The sequence below is a fragment of the Neomonachus schauinslandi genome, chromosome 15 (genome assembly GCF_002201575.2).
Source record: "Neomonachus schauinslandi chromosome 15, ASM220157v2, whole genome shotgun sequence".
NCBI classification, from domain to species: Eukaryota; Metazoa; Chordata; class Mammalia; order Carnivora; family Phocidae; genus Neomonachus; species Neomonachus schauinslandi.
This window is the reverse complement of record NC_058417.1, coordinates 53,897,889-53,916,068: the sequence shown is the minus strand read 5'-3', so window position 1 is coordinate 53,916,068 and position 18,180 is coordinate 53,897,889. Positions and strand designations below refer to the sequence as shown.

General features: G+C 44.5%; 1 protein-coding gene across 3 annotated transcripts in view; it reads right to left on the bottom strand.

Moving 5' to 3' along the window:
* The window catches only part of NUP85 (nucleoporin 85), a 34,328-nt gene extending 16,380 nt beyond the window's left edge, over window positions 1–17,948 (bottom strand). For 2 of the 3 annotated variants that reach the window (XM_021681007.2, XM_044921512.1), the window contains exons 1-9: window positions 17,714–17,948; window positions 13,985–14,075; window positions 10,455–10,617; window positions 8,772–8,842; window positions 7,120–7,163; window positions 5,337–5,406; window positions 4,012–4,133; window positions 497–631; window positions 269–391 (exon numbers count right to left, since the gene is read on the bottom strand). In XM_021681007.2, the coding sequence (XP_021536682.1) occupies window positions 269–391; window positions 497–631; window positions 4,012–4,133; window positions 5,337–5,406; window positions 7,120–7,163; window positions 8,772–8,842; window positions 10,455–10,617; window positions 13,985–14,075; window positions 17,714–17,746 (852 nt within the window). In that variant the 5' untranslated portion in view covers window positions 17,747–17,948. The remainder of the gene's footprint in view (window positions 1–268; window positions 392–496; window positions 632–4,011; window positions 4,134–5,336; window positions 5,407–7,119; window positions 7,164–8,771; window positions 8,843–10,454; window positions 10,618–13,984; window positions 14,076–17,713) is intronic. The other variant, XM_044921513.1, reaches the window with a different exon arrangement.
* Between the last annotated feature and the right edge of the window lie 232 nt (window positions 17,949–18,180).

Genomic DNA, 18,180 nt, shown 5'->3' with positions numbered 1-18,180 from the left:
GAGAAGCCTGCTTCTCCCTCTCTCTCCAACCCCACCCCCCCCAACTCATGCTCTCTTGTGCGTGCTCTCTCTCAAATAAATAAATAAAATCTAAACAATATAACAAAAAACCTCTCCTGATCTCAACTAGAGCATCTGATCTGAAAGCTCTTCCTTCCTGGCAGAGCTGATGGATAGCCTTGTCCAAAGAGGATCATGTTCCTGCCGTTGCTGTGCTGGATGTCACAGCCCCAACTTGGACCCCAACCTAGACTTCCTTTCCACAGACCTTGCAGAGAGACTCCAGGTGAGGACTGGCAGCAAACGTGCTGTCCTGGAGGTGACGCTCACATTCCTCATGCCAGTGCTGCCACTTCAGCTCCAGCTCTGTCAGCGTCTGGGTGTTACCAGGCTAAGGGGAGAGACACAGTGAGATGCCATCGCCATAGAAACCCCTTGTGCTTAATGAACGAACCCCTCTCTTGTGACCCAGCAGAGCAGGGCTGCTCCCACATACACTGAGAACGGGCATTGTCCTCATCAGGTCCCCTAGGATTCGGCACATGCCTGCAGAGGCAGGGCTGGCGTCGGCTTCCTTGGAGAGCATCTGCCGAGCCTCATCCAGCCGGCCCTGTAGTACCAAGATGGTCACCTGGAGGACACACAAGAGCATGAACATTCACGCAAGCCCGGAAGCCAGTCTCTTCAATCCACACTTGGGCTTCCTAGCCTTATGGAAGTGTGATGGTTCCTTCCCTCCAGCAGTAATCTAAGTCATCTAGTCTAAGGGTTTTAACCTGGACCATGCTTTTCAAACTGCATGTTGTAACCCATTACAGATTGCAACCAACTTTTTAAAAAATAAATGAAATGTGGACGCCTGGCTAGATCAGTCGGTAGAGCATGCAACTCTTAATCTCAGGGTCATGAGTTCAAGCCCCACACTGGATGTAGAATTTATGTAATGAATGAATGAATGAATGAATGAAATAGAAAACAGAAAATGACATAGTACATCAAGTAAAGACTGGTTCAGTTCAAATATACATACACACACATACACTCAATATAAATAGTCAACCCTCTTTATTCAGAGATTCCATATTTGTGAATTTGCCTACTTGTTAACATTTGTAACCCCAAAATCAATACGTGAGGTACTTTCACCATTACTTGTGGACATGTGCAGAGTGGCAAAAACTGAGTCACTTGATGTGCACGTTCCCAGCTGAGGTTGAACAAGGTGGGGCCGCTCTACCTTCTTGTATCAACTCTCACACTAAACAAGTGTCTTTTTTTTTTTTTTTTGAGACAGAATGCAAGAGAGAGAGAGAGCGCGCACATGAGAGGGGGGAGGGTCAGAGGGAGAAGCAGGCTCCCTGCCGAGCAGGGAGCCCGATGGGGGACTCGATCCAGGGACTCCAGGATCATGACCTGAGCCGAAGGTAGTCGCTCAACCAACTGAGCCACCCAGGCGCCCTAAACAAGTGTCTTTTTCAGGATCTACCTAGTGCCACTTTTTTTGTATTGTGGTGCTTTTTGCTGAGCCCCAAGCATAGTGCTGAAGTGCTATACTAAGTGCTAAGTGCTAAGAAGGGATGATGGCCCACAGGGAGAAAATGTGTGTTAGATAAGCTTCATTCAGGCATGCACTACAGTGTTGTTGGCCATGAGATCAATGTTAATGAGTCAATAGTATATACTAAATAAGGTGTCTCTAAGCAAAACCATACATAAAACAAAGTTATATACTGATGACCTGACAAAAATGGGATCAGAGGCTGGAAGAATCCTGTATTACAGTAATCAGTAATAACAATGTTCCAGACAACTTTATAGACCTTAACGGTCATGAATAATAACAACCAACAGTATATACACACTAACAAATACGTAAAACATACAAAGTAACATTTTCCCATACTAAGTCATGCTCAAAAAAGCCAAAGATATATATGCTGACAAATCCCCAACTTCTCCCTAGCCTGTACTTCCTTCTCTGGATTCCAGACTTGTATACCTTACTGCTGACACAGTGTCTCCACTTGGACCTCATGGGCATCTTAAACGTAGCATGTCTAAAAGTAAACACCCGGCTGCCTCCAACACACCAACCTGATCTTCCCACATTCTCCTATTTCTTACAAACACACATCTAATCTATTAGCCAATCCCATCAACAATATCCGTAAACTGCATCCAGAATCTAATGACTTTTCACCACCTCCTCTGTTCGGCACCCATCCTTGTCCAAGTCACCACCATCTTTGCCTGGTTTAGTACCATAGCCTCCAGACTGGTCTCTGCTTCCACCCTTGCTCCATCCTTTGTAGGGCAGCCAGAGAGCCTTGAACACCTACATCCAATCACAGTGGGAATACTCAGCTCTCCAACGCCCCCTCACCCCATCTGACTCAGGGGTTGCATCCATCAACTAGCTTACACACATATATGTCCTTTAATCATAACAATTTTTTTTCAAGATTTCATTTATTTGAGAGAGAGCACGAGTGGGGCGAGGGGCAGAAGGAGAGGGAGAGGGAGGAGCACGAGTGGGGAGACCTGACGTGAGACTTAATTCCAGGACCCCGAGATCATGACCTGAGCTGAAATCAGGCTTAACTGACTGAGCCACCCAAGCACCCTAATCATAATTTCAAACATAATCTTATTATTATCTGCACTATACAGAAAAAGAAACTAAAGGCTGTTAAGTAACACATTTAAGACCCCACAGCTAGAAAGAGGCAGAACTGGGATGCTAACTCTGGCAGTCTGGCACTGCAGACCATGTCTCACCACTCTGCTCTACCGCCTCTCTCAAAGTTAAAGTCCTTAGGACAGTCCAGGGACCCCTCCAATCTGATCCTGTGACTCTGCCCTTACCTCCCCAACTCCTGCCCTTGCTCACGCTGCTCCTGATCCCACTGGGCCTCCAAGTGAGAGCGTTTGCAGGTCTCACTGTCTACAACACTTTCCCCTCCTTTGGCCCAATGCCCCTCCCCCCACATCACCTCATGAGGGAGGCCTTCCTTGATTCCCCAGCTCTAGAATTGCCAATTCCCCAGGTTGGCTTTACTGCTCTCCATACCACAGTGCCTCCCTGTTAGACATGCTACATATTTTACTTGTTGCTGTGTTTATTTCCTGTCTCTCCACCCAGGATGTAAACTTCCTAAGGGCAGTAATCTTTGCCCACTTTGGTCATGGTTGTTTCCTCACTGCCTTGCAAACAGGAGCACTCAATAAATACTCAGTGAATGAATCAGAGACTCAAAATCTGGGCCCAATACTGAACAAAGACTCTCCCCTCACTTGCACAGATCTCAGCAACAAAACGCCCAGAAATAGCATCAAAGGCTATAATTCTTTACTGGAATTCCAGATTTTATAGTCTAATCAACTTTCCATTATTCAGGTCAACTAGCACTCTTCTCCCCAGTCCCTACCAATTGGGTCACAGGTCAGTAAGTACAGAATACATAATATCTACCCACCCACACACAGTCACAACCCCAATACACATGCTGACTTCCAAACTGATAATCCAAAATGACTCCAGGATCATCAATCTTTTTGTTTTTAATAGCTATACGGAGCTATAATTTATACACTATAAACATTCATCTATTTAAGTAGTGAGTTTACAGAGTTGTGCACCATCACTACAATCCAGTTTTAGAACATTTCTATCACCTCAAAACCCCTCCTGCTCATTTAATCTCCTACCCCCTCCAGCTTCTATCAAACAGTTTTATCACGTCTTCTCTTCCTTAGATTCACAAAGAAGTTAAATGTCCCTGCTCACTGGAAAGTCTACAAAGCATTACTTTTCTTACAAAACAACTTAGTTCTAAACTCTCCTGTGGAGCAGGGAAGAAAAGATCTAAGAGCATCTCCATAATCAGACCCAAGGAGCCAGTCCGAGCGTGAGCAGGCTCAGCAGGCAATCCTCAGGCCCGCCTGCAAGCACTGGGAAAAACAGACCATGAGGTAGAAGGCAGGAAGGCCCGGCCTGCAGGAGATGCTTACCAACTTCCAGAAGCTCTCATGTTTGCTTGGATTCTCACTGCCCAGGACATCTGCCAACAAACTGTCCACTTCACACACATGCAGTCGGACCCAGTCAAGGAGGTGAAGAAGGAGAGGGCCGGCTGGGAGGAAAGACTCTTGTTACACACAAAAACCTCAGTTTTGTCTGCAGCAAATTCCACTTGCCCAATGTACAGACAGAAAATGTAGGGCAAACAAGATGCCTATATAGGAAGTAGTTTATCCCACTTCAGTGGGCACCATATGGTCCTAGATAAACGGCTGGACTAGCAAATGGACCTTTACGAATAGTTCCTCTGAGCCAGGCAGCTCCACCTTTCATGAATTTTCCAAAGGGCTGAATCTCCCCTCCCCCTCCACCCCCAATTCTTCATGACTATGCGGTACTCTATGGCTATGTAAGGAATGGCCACTTAGGGATTGCTACTGACTAGTGCTAGGTATGATAAAAACATAGCAACAGCCCTCAAAATATACTGGAGGAGGTAAACATAGAAACAACTAATTTTAATTTCACATTGCTTAGGGCTTTAGCGGGAGTATGAGTAAAACCTATGACTGCACAGAGATTATTAACACTCATTTATGGATAACAGCAAACATAAACCATCAAGAGAATGAAAAAAAGCCTGCAGCACCACCACAGAGAGCCCACTCATGCTAGGATACCAGATCGACCACAATTTAGTTCAAGAACATGGAATAATTCAGAGTGGACAGTTCACATGTAGGGCTGCCCCCTCCCCAATCACTAAAGACAGAATTCTCCCAGTGACTTTGCCTCCCACCATCTAATCCCTCCTCACATCCCTAAGACATTTTTCCTTTAATTTTTATTTTTAATTCTAAACAACCAACATTTATTATTGCACATTTCTGGAGGCCTGAAGTCTGAGATCAAGGAGTGGACAGAATTGGTTCTTTCTGAGGCTGGGAGGAAGAACCCATTACCATGCCTCTCCCCTGACTTTCCAAAAACTCTTAAGCTTGACCAGTCCACCATATGAATCTTGACCACCCCTGTCACACACTAGTCCAGTATGCTTTCCTGGTGTTTTTCAGGGGTCACCTGACCAACATCTTAGGTTTTCAGAAGGCATTCTTTCTCACTTTTTTTTGTAGTATCTGACAAAATGGCAGACCTCCTTGGTGTTATGTACAGCTTTCTACTAATTACACTGATGAAAAGTGAGGAAAAGAGCATCCTTGGCAATAAAGCGCTCGCTCATCACAACACGCAGGAAAGACAGAGGAAAGGGCAGGGGGACACCTTTGATGTTGTGAAGGGGTGATTCCATGCTCACCTGGGGCTACTTCAATAAAAAGAATCTCACAAAGGTTCCAAATGAGCTCCATTGCTGACAAAATGGAGACCTAAGGAAGAAATGGGAGACAAAGTTTTAACTGAAAACATTCCTGACATTTCTCTTAGAGTAAAGGAATGAAGAAGCAGGGCTTGAATCATATGACATTCATTCATTATTAACTCAACAATTACTGAATATTCCTATGGCAGGGTTTCCCACAGGGAAGCCAGTGAGTAAATTTTAGGGGGTGGTAGGCAGACTAACATTTTTTTTTATTTTAATGGTTCTTGTTTTAGTTTAAATGTACATTATAGAGGGCGCCTGGGTGGCTCAGTCGGTTAAGTGACTGCCTTCGGCTCAGGTCATGATCCCAGGGTCCTGGGATCGAGTCCCGCATCGGGCTCCCTGCTCTGCGGGGAGCCTGCTTCTCCCTCTCCCACTCCCCCTGCTTGTGTTCCCTCTCTCGCTGTGTCTCTCTCTGTCAAATAAATAAATAAAATCTTAAAAAAAAAAAAAAAGTACATTATAGAAGAATATAATTAGCTCATCACGCCCAACGTCTTCATGAATATTTTGATTTAGAAAGAGGCTCTAAGTAAATGGGAGATGATTCTTAGAAAAATATTCAGTAAATAATATTAAAAATTCTACAGATACAGAAAAAACTGTGAAGTTGATATTCAAGGGACTAAAGTTTAAGAAAGTCTATTAAAAGTCAAACCCAATATAAGACCCAAAAATAAATCAGGTCTGGACCCTGCCCTTAGGAACATGCAGTCTCCTCTTCCCCATCATCCTTTCATACACAAACACAGACTACCTTATTCATAAGGGAAAACAAATGCTTTGCTGACTGTGCACTAGACCGCAACAGACACAGTGCACTAGTCCCTATTCACTACGGAGTCTGAACACTGTCAACATTCTACCGAATAGAGAGAATTCTTTCACTCATCTTCCAGCTCCAACTAAAGTAAACAACTCAGTAAAAATACTGGGTTCATGAGCTGAGTACAGTTTATAAAAATAATTAGTGATTCCAAAAGCTCAGCTCACTATCTCAGGTGACACAATGTGGTTAGGATTGACATTTCCCATAAGAACTGGAAACTCAGGGCACCCGCGTGGCTCTGTCGGTTAAGCATCTGCCTTCGGCTCAGGTCACGATCCCAGGGTCCTGGGATCGAGCCCCGTATCAGACTTCCTACTCAGCAGGGAGTCCATTTCTCCTTCTGCCCCTCCCCCTGCTTGTGCTCTCTCGATCTCTCTCTCAAATAAATAAATAAAATAGAAAAAAAAAAAAAAACTAGAAACTCACACAAGTATTTATCAAGCACACCCTTGTCTTCCATGTGCTATGGCCTTGAAGGGGGCACCAGGAAGTTCAAGATGATCCTTACCACCCCCAAAGAGTTGTCTATCTAGCTGGAAAGAAAAGACTTCTGCAAAAACAATGATTGTGGGGCACCTGGGTGGCTCAGGTAGGTTGCGTCCAACTCTTGATTTCAGATCAGGTCATGATATTAGAGTCTTGGGATCAAGCCCTGCATCTAGCTCATCGGGCTCACTGTTCAGCTGGGAGCCTGCTGGAGATTCTCTCTCTTCCCCCCTTTCCCTTCCCCTCCCCCTGCTCAGACTCTCTCTCTCTCTCTCCCAAATCTTTAAAAAACAAAACAAACAACAACAAAAATAATGATTGCAAAATCACCCTAGGTGGGTGCTAAGGACACAGAAGGACATAATGGTGCCAGCTGGACAACAAAGGTGGCCCCCCCCTTACCTGGCTGCTGAACTGGAGACCACTGGCTGGATCTTTAGCAGCAACTAACAACACACAAACATTTTAAGTGAGGAATGAAACTTTTAGTCTCATAGTTATACCTTCATATACCAGGTTCTTTGGCTTATGCCTTTGTTTCCGCTAATGACCACCCATTTTCACTACAGATTTTTATTTTTTAAGAGCGCATATGGGGGGGGGGGGTGTTGGGAGAAGAGGAACAGAGAATCTTAAGCAGGTTCACACTCAGCCCGATGTAAGGCTTAATCTCACAACCCTGAGATCATGACCTGAGCCGAAACCAAGAGTAGGATGCTTAACTGACTGAGCCACCCAGGCACTCCTTCACTATAGATTTTTTAAAAATGCTTAATATCTCTGTTGCAGATAAATGATTTGCAAACCCGACACCCTCAAGTTACAAGTGACACTCTCAACTGCAAACTGCAACCAGAGACCATCAGGTTATAAAAGACTCTACTCAGCATCCAGGAGTCACGGGGCTCTCATGGTTATGGTGACTTTAAATCACCAAGGTTAGGGGTGCTTGGGTGGCACAGTTGGTTAAGTGAACAACTCTTGGTTTCAGCTCAGGTCATGATCTCAGGATCTTTAGTTCAGGCTCCAAGTCAGGCTCTGAGATCAGCACAGAGTCTAAGACTCTCTCTCCCTCTGCCCCTCCCTCAATACTCACACATGCTCTCTCTAAATAAATGAAAGAAAGAAAGAAAGAAAAGAAAAATCACCAAGGTTAAAGAACCAAGAATGTGATTTTTAAAGATTGTTAATTTGGCCCTCAGTCTCACACCTGTCGACTCAATACGCTCTAACTTGAAAAATGTACTCAAGGGGTGCCTGGGTGGCTCAGTCGTTAAGCGTCTGCCTTCGGCTCAGACCATGGTCCCAGGATCCTGGGATCGAGCCCCGCATCGGGCTCCCTGCTCCGCGGGAAGCGTGCTTCTCCCTCTCCCACTCCCCCCTCTTGTGTTCCCTCTCTCGCTGTGTCTCTGTCAAATAAATAAAATCTTAAAAAAAAAGAAAAAAGAAAAACGTACTCAAGAAAACTGCCAAAAGGAGTGCCTGGGGGGCTCAGTCGTTAAGTGTCTGCCTTCGTCTCAGGGCATGATCCCAGGGTCCTGGGATCAAGCCCGGCATCGGGCTCCCTGCTCGGTGGGAAGCCTGCTTCTCCCTCTCCCGCTCCCCCTGCTTGTGCTCCCTCTCTGGCTGTCTCGCTGTCAAATAAATAAAATCTTTAAAAAAAAAAAAAAACTGCCAAAAAATTAAGAATTATGTAAGACAGGGGCGCCTGGGTGGCTCAGTCGTTAAGCGTCTGCCTTCGGCTCAGGTCATGATCCCAGGGTCCTGGGATCGAGCCCCGCATCGGGCTCCCTGCTCTGCGGGAAGCCTGCTTCTCCTTCTCCCACTACCCCCTGCTTGTGTTCCCTCTCTCGCTGTGTCTCTCTCTGTCAAATAAATAAATAAAATCTTAAAAAAAAAAAAGAATTTGTAAAAAAAAAAAAAAAAAAAAAAGAATTATGTAAGACAGGAAGTAAGAGTTTTAAACTGGAAAGTCAAATAGATTCTACCTTGCGGTATTTACAGCCAGATAAACATTTCAATTACTATCACATGTACACACATAAAATCCTTACTTGCAACCTGGTGCATTTCCTCCATACATGCCCTTATGACTGATCGGTAGTTCTTACTCACTCGGACCAATCTACAAAAAATGAAATGACATACAAGATAAGCCTGCTGCATCTTGTGACAAAAAGCAAGTAAGTTCTCAATAGAAGATAGGAGCTTGCTCAAAGACAGGAACCAACCTGAAGGAGTTCCTAACAGCCAAAGCTGGAACAACTTGAGCATCAAAATAAGTAACACATGAGATAACGCAGGAGGTAAAATAAATATCCATGAATCCATACTGATATTAATTGTTGCAGATGAGATCCACTGATGGACACTAAAACTAGTGGTTGAAAATTTAAGGAGAAATAAGATTTGCATAATCTCAAAAGTTTCTGCTCCAAATACTTACTAGTTACAAAGGGAAAGACAGTAACTTTATAGTGAAGAAACCCAGTAGAAACCACATTAACCAAGTGATCAACGTCAACAAAACCAGTATAAAACATCAACATCATGAACCCCATGATATGACGTACTGAGGACACATCATACCAGTTCTGTGGTATTCTTACTAAAAATGAATAACCTTAAAAAAAATGTAACTTTTCTCCAATCATGAGAAAACATCAGAGAAACCCAAATGGACAGATAGTCACCAAAATAATTGGTCAATATTTTTCAAAAGTGTCAAGGTCATTAAAGAGTAATGCGGGCGCCTGGGTGGCTCAGTCAACCGGTTAAGCGACTGCCTTCGGCTCAGGTCATGATCCCAGGGTCCTGGGATCGAGTCCCACATCAGGCTCCCTGCTCTGCGTGGAGCCTGCTTCTCCCTCTCCCACTCCCCCTGCTTGTGTTCCCTCTCTCGCTGTGTCTCTCTCTGTCAAATAAATAAATAAAAATCTTTAAAAAAAAAAAAGAGTAAATGCAACCTGAGTTGTAGAGGAGAAAAAAGGACCTTAGTGGAAAAACTGGTGAAATTCAAATGAAGTCTTGAATCATAATGCATTGATGTAAGTTTCCTGGTTTAAGTAACAATAGTATGGTTATGTAGATATTAACGTAACAAAGCTGGGTGAGGAATGTGCAGGAATCTATTATTTTTGTATCTTTTCTGTAAGTCCAAAATTAGTTCAAAACAAAGTCTTTAAAAAAGGAAATGACGAGGGGCGCCTGGGTGGCTCAGTTGGTTGGGCGACTGCCTTCGGCTCAGGTCATGATCCCGGAGTCCTGGGATCAAGTCCCACATCGGGCTCCCAGCTCAGCGGGGAACCTGCTTCTCCCTCTGACCCTCTCCCCTCTCATGCTGTTTCTCTCTCTCTCAAATAAATAAATAAATAAGGAAATGACGAAACTAAACAAATATCCACAAGAAAGCAATTTGTTTAGTTACTAAGACGCAATCTTTAGCAAGAAAAACAGTTCTAGGGGCGCCTGGGTGGCATAGTTGGCTAAGCGTCTGTCTTCAGCCCAGGTCAGGATCCTAGGGTACTGAAATGGAGCCCTGCGCCGCATCACATTGGGTTCCCTGCTCAGCAGGGAGTCCGCTTCTCCCTCTCCCTCTCCCCCTCCCCCCCACCCCTGTGCTCGCGCCCCCTCCCCAAATAAATAAAATCTTAAGGAAAAAAAAAGGACAACAATGCATTTCATTTGGTTTTCACAATTTACTTGTGGACTTCAGCACCTATCAGCAGCCTACTTACTGAGCTTTTCTGGATTTTCCAGTCAACTCTTCTTCAATTCTCTGGAGGCCCACAAAGATTCCATGGGATTCATTGAAGAGTTTTCTCAGGATCTGAGAGTAAACATCTATATCCTTTCGGATGATATAGATAAAGGGGCAGCCTGGCTCGGTCTCTGATTTTTCTAAAACAGAAAAAATTTAACATCAGTCACCACTACCCTCATACAAGAACTCACTTTAAACTTTTTTTAAGATTTTATTTACTTATTCGAGAGAGAGAGAGAGAGAGAGATCACAAGCAGGGGTAACAGTAGATGGAGAAGCAGACTCCCTGCTGAGCAGGAAGCCCAATTCGGGACTTGATCCCAGGATCCTGGGATCATGACCTGAGCCAAAGGCAGACACTTAACTGACTGAGCCACCCAGGCACCCTAAACTTTTTTTTTTTTTTTTAAGATTTTATTTATTTGACAGAGAGAGACACAGCGAGAGAGGGAACACAAGCAGGGGGAGTGGGAGAGGGAGAAGCAGGCTTCCCACGGAGCAGAGAGCCCGATGTGGGACTAGCTCCCAGGACCCTGGGATCATGACCTGAGCCAAAGGCAGACGCTTAACAACTCAGCCACCCAGGCGCCCAAGTGTCCAACTCTTGATTTTGGCTCAGGTCATGATCTCAGAGTCATGAGATCAAGCCCCGCGAAAGCCTCTACACTGGGCATGGAGCCTGCTTAAGATTTTCTCTCTCCCTCTCCCTCTGCCCCCAACTCCCCACTCGCATGCCTGCTCTCTCTCTATCCCAAAAAAAAAAAAGTATGAATTATCATTTATTTAAAAAAAAATTTTTTTTAAGATTTTTTTTATTTATATGACAGAGAGAGACACAGCAAGAGGGGGAACACAAGCAGGGGGAGTGGGAGAGGGAGAAGCAGGCTTCCCGCGGAGCAGGGAGCCCGATGCGGCACTCGATCCCAGGACCCTGGGATCATGACCTGAGCTGAAGGCAGACGCTTAACGACTGAGCCACCCAGGCGCCCCTATTTTTTAAAATTAATCTACTTTTTCTTTTATTTTTTTAAAGTAAGCTCTAGGTCTGGGGTGCCTGGTTGGCTCAATGGGTAGAGACTGTGACTCTTTACCACAGGGATGTGAGTTTGAGCCCCACGTTGGGTGTAGCTATTACTTAAAAATAAAATCTTTTAAAAAAATAAAAGCTCTAGGCCCGGGCGCCTGGGTGGCTCAGTTGGTTAAGCGACTGCCTTCGGCTCAGGTCATGATCCTGGAGTCCCTGGATCGAGTCCCGCATCGGGCTCCCTGCTCGGCGGGGAGTCTGCTTCTCCCTCTGACCCTCCTCCCTCTCATGCTCTCTGTATCTCATTCTCTCTGTGTCAAATAAATAAATAAAATCTTTAAAAAAAAAAAAAAAAAAAAAAAAAAAAGCTCTAGGCCCAACATGTGACTTGATCTTATTTTGGAACTACCTTTTGATTCCATCAACTGAAATATGCTGAAAAAGAGTAAAATCAATATTAGCCTATGTATAACTCAATACATAAGATAAACCTACAGCTGAGGGCCTCCTGGGTGGTTCAGTCAGTTAAGCATCTGCCTTCAGCTCAGGTCATGATCTCAGAGTCTTGGGATAGAGCCCTATGTTGGGCTCCCTGCTCAGTAGGGAGTCTGCTTCTCCCTCTCCCTTGGCCCCTGCCCCCTGCTGGTGCACACACACTCTCGCTCTCTAATAAATAAATAATCTGGGATGCCTGGGTGGCTCAGTCGTTAAGCGTCTGCCTTCGGCTCAGGTCATGATCCCAGGGTCCTGGGATCGAGCCTGGCATCGGGCTCCCTGCTCAGCGGGAAGCCTGCTTCTCCCTCTTTCCTTTGCCCCTCCCCTGCTTATGCGTGCTCTCACGCTCTCTCTCTCTCTCATATAAATAAAATCTTTAGGGCGCCTGGGTGGCTCAGTTGGTTGGGCGACTGCCTTCGGCTCAGGTCATGATCCTGGAGTCCCGGGATCGAGTCCTGCATCGGGCTCCCTGCTCGGCAGGGAGCCTGCTTCTCCCTCTGACCCTACCCCCTCTCATGTGCTCTCTGTCTCTCATTCTCTCTGTCTCAAATAATAAATAAATAAAATCTTTAAAAAAAAAAATCTTTAAAAAATAAATAATCTAAAAAAAAAACCTACAGCCAAAATTTTATATAACCTCAAATTCAAATAAATAATATTTCTATATTACTTTGTACTGCCATTACCCCTAAAACAAAGAATCAAGAGTTGCCTAAACTATTTTGCAACAGTGATAAAAAGGCTCTATAATGATAAATTATAAACCAGCAACTTGTGGAAATTTCTTATATAACAGCTTCTTGAACAAGCTGTGATGATGTTCAATGGCTTGTCTCTAATGAGATTTCAATAGACATAAACAAACAGAAAATCTCATGTTTCCAACAATCAAGGACAAACTAAAAATGCTGATAAGCTTTCCCATTAAGTATGAAAAGAGGGCAGACATATTCAAAGAAAGTTCTCTTCTAAGCAATTGTCCCTTTGGCAGCTTCTAGAGCTCTGCCAAGCTTCAGATCTTTTTTTTTTTTAAGATTTTATTTATTTATTCATCAGAGACAGAGACAGAGAGGCAGTGGCAGAAGGAGAAGCAGGAAGCCTGATGCGGGACTCAATCCCAGGACCCTGGGATCAGGACCTGAGCTGAAGGCAGATGCTTAACTGACTGAGCCACCAAGGCACCCCAAGCTTGAGATCTTTAATACTAAAATATCCCATAAACTTTTGGCAACATCAGGTACAATTGTTAATGATAAAATCAAGAAAAACTACATTGAAAAAAATTTTTTAACTACATCACTTCAAAATTGCATGAACTGCACACCACATGATTTGCCAAAATTATAAGACTTCCATTAGAGCAATCCCCTCTTTATAAAAGAGGAAAACCTCCACATTTGGATAAAGAACCTATCAGAGATTTGCAAGAAAATATCTTCAACATTTCCTGAAACTCCTCTTGAAATGGAGAAAGCAAAATCAAATGTCAAAATTTAGTTTTATCTTGCTACTAGAGGAGTCTGTAACAGAAAGAAAAGATCCATGTCCAAAACCTGAAGGAGCTTAGAGAAAAAGGAAGAGCCATTTCCTTCTCCAGATCTTTTGTGCTTTATATCAACAGCTAACAGAATTCATCAAGTTCACAATACTACAAAAGTAAGGGCTATGAGAGCTGCAGTTTCATGGTAAGGGGGCTGCTGTGAAGGGAATTTAGTCATTCTGGACAAGAAAGGGAAAAAACCTGAAATTTTTAAATACAAAGGAACACCACAAAGATTATTAATTTTTTCCCTGGATTCAACATCTTCCAGATCCCATAAATTAATGAAAATATTAAACAGCTAAAGGTTCAAAAATGAAAATGGTACAAAGTAAGTTCAACTGTTTCTTGCCTCAGTTAGTTAAATCTGAGAGAATAAAGGAGAAAAACCACCAAAGGTGCCAAGATGGATAACCTGGAAGAAAAAAATAAAATAAAAACCTACCTTTTTTGTTGAAGGAGGTTTCACACACCAGCATCTCCCCTGGACCCCAGTCAAAACACATTTGCTTCTTTGAATTCACTCCTGGAATCAACTAGTTAAAAAAAATTTTTAAAAAAAGGGCACAGACACTGTTATTTTTACTAAAGCCTTTGCTTTCAAATGATTTCCAAGTAGAACCCTAGAAATAAGTGGCCATGAAAGTTAAGTGCTAATCTATGTATACAGCTGAGTGTGGTTGAGGTCAGCCCAGTCTGTTAAACCCTGAATAAGCAAGCGAGCTTTCCTGGGCACCTCAACTCAGCCTGCCACTTTGCAAGTGTTGATAAAAAGAAGAGGTATCCTTAATCAATTACTATATTGTAATTTAACGATCTATAGTTCAGAAAAAGGGAATTTTTTTTTTTTAAGATTTTATTTATTTATTTGACAGAGAGAGACACAGCAAGAGAGGGAACACAAGCAGGGGGAGTGGGAGAGAGAGAAGCAGGCTCCCCGCCGAGCCGGGAGCCCGATGCGGGGCTTGATCCCAGGACCCTGGGATCATGACCTGAGCCGAAGGCAGACGCTTAACGACTGAGCCACCCAGGCGCCCCCAGAAAAAGGGAATTTTAAAAAAATAGAAAAGAAATCGAACTGTCTGGGGTGCCTGGTTGGCTTAGTTGGTTAAGCGTCTGCCTTCAGCTCAGGTTGTGATCCCGGGGTCCTGGAATCGAGTTCACCGAATCGGTTCTCTCTCTGCCTCTGCCTCTCTCTCTCATGAATAAATAAATATATCTTTTAAAAAAATGAACTGTTGGGGCACTAGGTGGCTCAGTCGTTATGCGTCTGCCTTCGGCTCAGGTCATGATCCCAGGGTCCTGGGATGGAGCCCCGCATCGGGCTCCCTGCTTGGTGGGAAGCCTGCTTCTCCCTCTCCCACTCCCCCTGCTTGTGTTTCCTCTCTCGCTGTGTCTCTCTGTCAAATAAATAAAATCTTTAAAAATAAAAAATAAAAAATAAAATGAACTGTTACTTACTAAAAGGAGCCCTCCAATACCATGGCTTCTGTGCCATCTCTGATGAGGACTCTCAATTTTTCTCTCCAACTCAGATCAACCCCTTTGAGCCTCAGCCTCATATATCCAACTACCTAATCCACACCTTTATAGGTTACCTAACCTCTAGAGCTATATCCATAGCATCAGAACCAAAAAAGGACTCTTGATGCTCATCTCCAAGTCTCATTCCATTCCCCCACTGGGATAAAACCTTCCCCAACTATTAGGAGTAATCTTTTGATTCTTCTCTTTCTCTTACCACCTTTGTCCAATCAGTAAATCCTGTTCTACTCTTTTTTTTTTTAAGATTTTATTTATTTATTTGACAGAGAGAGACACAGCGAGAGAGGGAACACAAGCAGGGGGAACGGGAGAGGGAAAAGCAGGCTCCCCGCCGAGCAGGGAGCCCGATGCGGGGCTCGATCCCAGGACCCCGGGATCTTGACCTGAGCCGAAGGCAGACGCTCAACGACTGAGCCACCCAGGCGCCCCAATCCTGTTCTACTCTTAAATAAGCCTGAATCCAACCACTTACATGTCTACCAGTCTAACCCAAGCCACCAACTCTCATATAACTGCAACAGCATTTCTCAGTGCCTGAAATGACTCTCCTACATGGTTATTACCTTGCCCTGTAAATAGATAAAAGCTCACAAGGGCAGGGGATCCCGGGATTCTCATTCACTGCCTAGAAGAGACCCTGGCACAAAGTTGGCACTCCATAAATATTTTTGGCAGAGAATAAATTTGGCCAGCAATAATCTGGTCTCAAGACAAGTGCAGTCAGTTCTTAGGAAGGGCTAATGCAGTCATTTAACTACTAAGCAATGTCTAGTAAGCCTTTTTCTGTACTGTGCTCTAGAAATACAACAATGTATAATACAGTTTCTGCCCTCCAAAAGCTAGCAGTCTACTGAGGAAGTCCAATAAAAAAAAGGCAGTAAGAAAAGTGGAGGGGAGCCTGGGTGGCTCAGTCATTGGGCGTCTGCCTTCGGCTCACATCATGATCCCAGGGTCCTGGGATTGAGCCCCGCATTGGGCTCCCTGCTCGGTGGGAAGCCTGCTTCTCCCTCTCCCACTCCCCCTGCTTGTGTTCCTGCTCTCCTTATCTCTCTCTGTCAAATAAATAAATAAAATCTTTAAAAAAAAAAAAAGTGGAGAAATGCTAAGGCAGAGATAAACACAAAAGAGGATGTTTTAGCAGACTCTTAATGAATAGGCCACTCAAGGGGGAAGTGTTATACACAGTGGTACTGAAGCAAATGGGTATCCATAAGCAGAAAATAAACCTCACACCATAGACAATATAAAACTTAGACACAAATGTAGAGAAAAACCTGTAAAATTTGAAAAGCATAGTAGAAAATCTTTTTGATCTTAATGTAAGCAAAGATAGGACACAAAAAGCACAAACTACAGAACAATTTATAAATTGGGACTTCATCAAAATTAAACTTTTGTTCTTCAAAAGATATTATTTTTTAATTTTTTTTAAAGATTTTATGGCTCAATATCAAAGTAGTGACTCCCCAGGGTTGTGCAGGTTACTGGAAAGATGCCCCCATCGAAAGATTCTGACATAAATGGAGGAGGGAAAGGCAAGATGATGTGTAGTTTGAAAAAGTTCCAGTGATTCTGATATTCTAATTTTTCTTCTCACTGACACTGACACAGTCCTTGATACATAATATTTAAAGTAATTCATACAGGTCTTAAAAAATTAACACTCTACAGTAGTAAGTTTTATAGAGTAACAACCCACATTAACTGCTATTTACGATCTCATGTCTCATTTTGTCCAATTGGCTTTGAAATGACCCTCATCTTTAATCTCTGGTTTTGTCAAACACTGCTTTTCCATCTGATGGATTGAGCTGAAAACTGCAGGCATCTCAACTTTCTCAAAAGCAATAAATATACGATCAGGCAACCTGCAGTTTAGTTTAGTGAAGCTTACAACTTACCAAGAGCTGGGAGGTTCAGAACAAGCCAATAATGGACAGAAATATTTGCCCTAGTCAGGGAGGTAAGGGAAAGCTTTCCTGAGAATGAGGGTGTGGTTCTTGCATTTGAAAAATGAGGAGATAAACCGGAGAGAAAAAGAGTGTTCCAGGTAGGAGGATTGGTAAGTATCTCGTATCTAAAAGCCACGAATCTCTTTACGAACATTATAGATCATTCACATTTGACACTCTCTTCAAAGTCCAGACAGAACTGAAAGCAAACAGAGCAATAAGAACAAGGAGTCTCCGAGAATACTTTTAGTAAATCTTGGGCCAGCACGGCACAAGAAGCAGAACCCAAGCTCATGGTGTTGCGATATGAAGCTTAGATCTGCGGAAGACAAAAGCTCCTTCGACCTCTGCTTGGTCGGAGCCCGCTCACTAGAGCACTAGTCCAACAGGAAAAGCGAGGGAAGTGGGATGGGAAAGTCGGGAAGACAAGAGAGGGTGAGGGATGGAGTAAGGAGTGAGGCCTCCGAGCCAGGCATTTCTGAATATACAAAAAAGAGTAGAAACCTAGCGACCACTACTGCGACCCAAACACGGGCACCTAGCTAATGGGACCTCCGAACCGTGGCAACTGAGCTGGGGAGGGAGCCAGGAGCCTCGCGGGAGGTAGACAAGCCTACAGTGACTAAGCAGACACAATCATCGGACCGCGAAGGCAAGACTGTTGCGGGTGCCCTTACAGTGACGGTCGGCTCGCCGTCGAGTTCCTCCATACCGCCTCCCCTCAGTCCCCTGGAACTTGCACGGCCGCCAATGCTCCGGGCTCGGGCCTCCCGCTCACAGCCGGCTGCCAGAGAAGACCCCCTTCGGAGCGCCTCCTGCACTGCCTGCAGGCCCAAACGCCCATCGCTACAGGGGCCTCTGCTCTCGGCCACGATCCTCCCTCTGCGACACTCTATACATGTCCCTCCTTCCTGGCTGGCGACAACACGACAGGGAAAACAGAGCCAGGGCAGCCTGTCCTCACAATAACCCTTCAACCGGGTCAGGCGCCGCCGCGGACAGCTCCGCGCCGGCCAGGGAAAAGGCCCCCGGAGACGGCGGGAGCCGCGGCGGTGCGGTTGCGCGTGCGCGAGATGGGCGGCTGCTCTGAGGCGAGTGCAGGGTCTGGCCTCGGGGTGAGCGAGCTCGTTGTGTCTCCGGACTC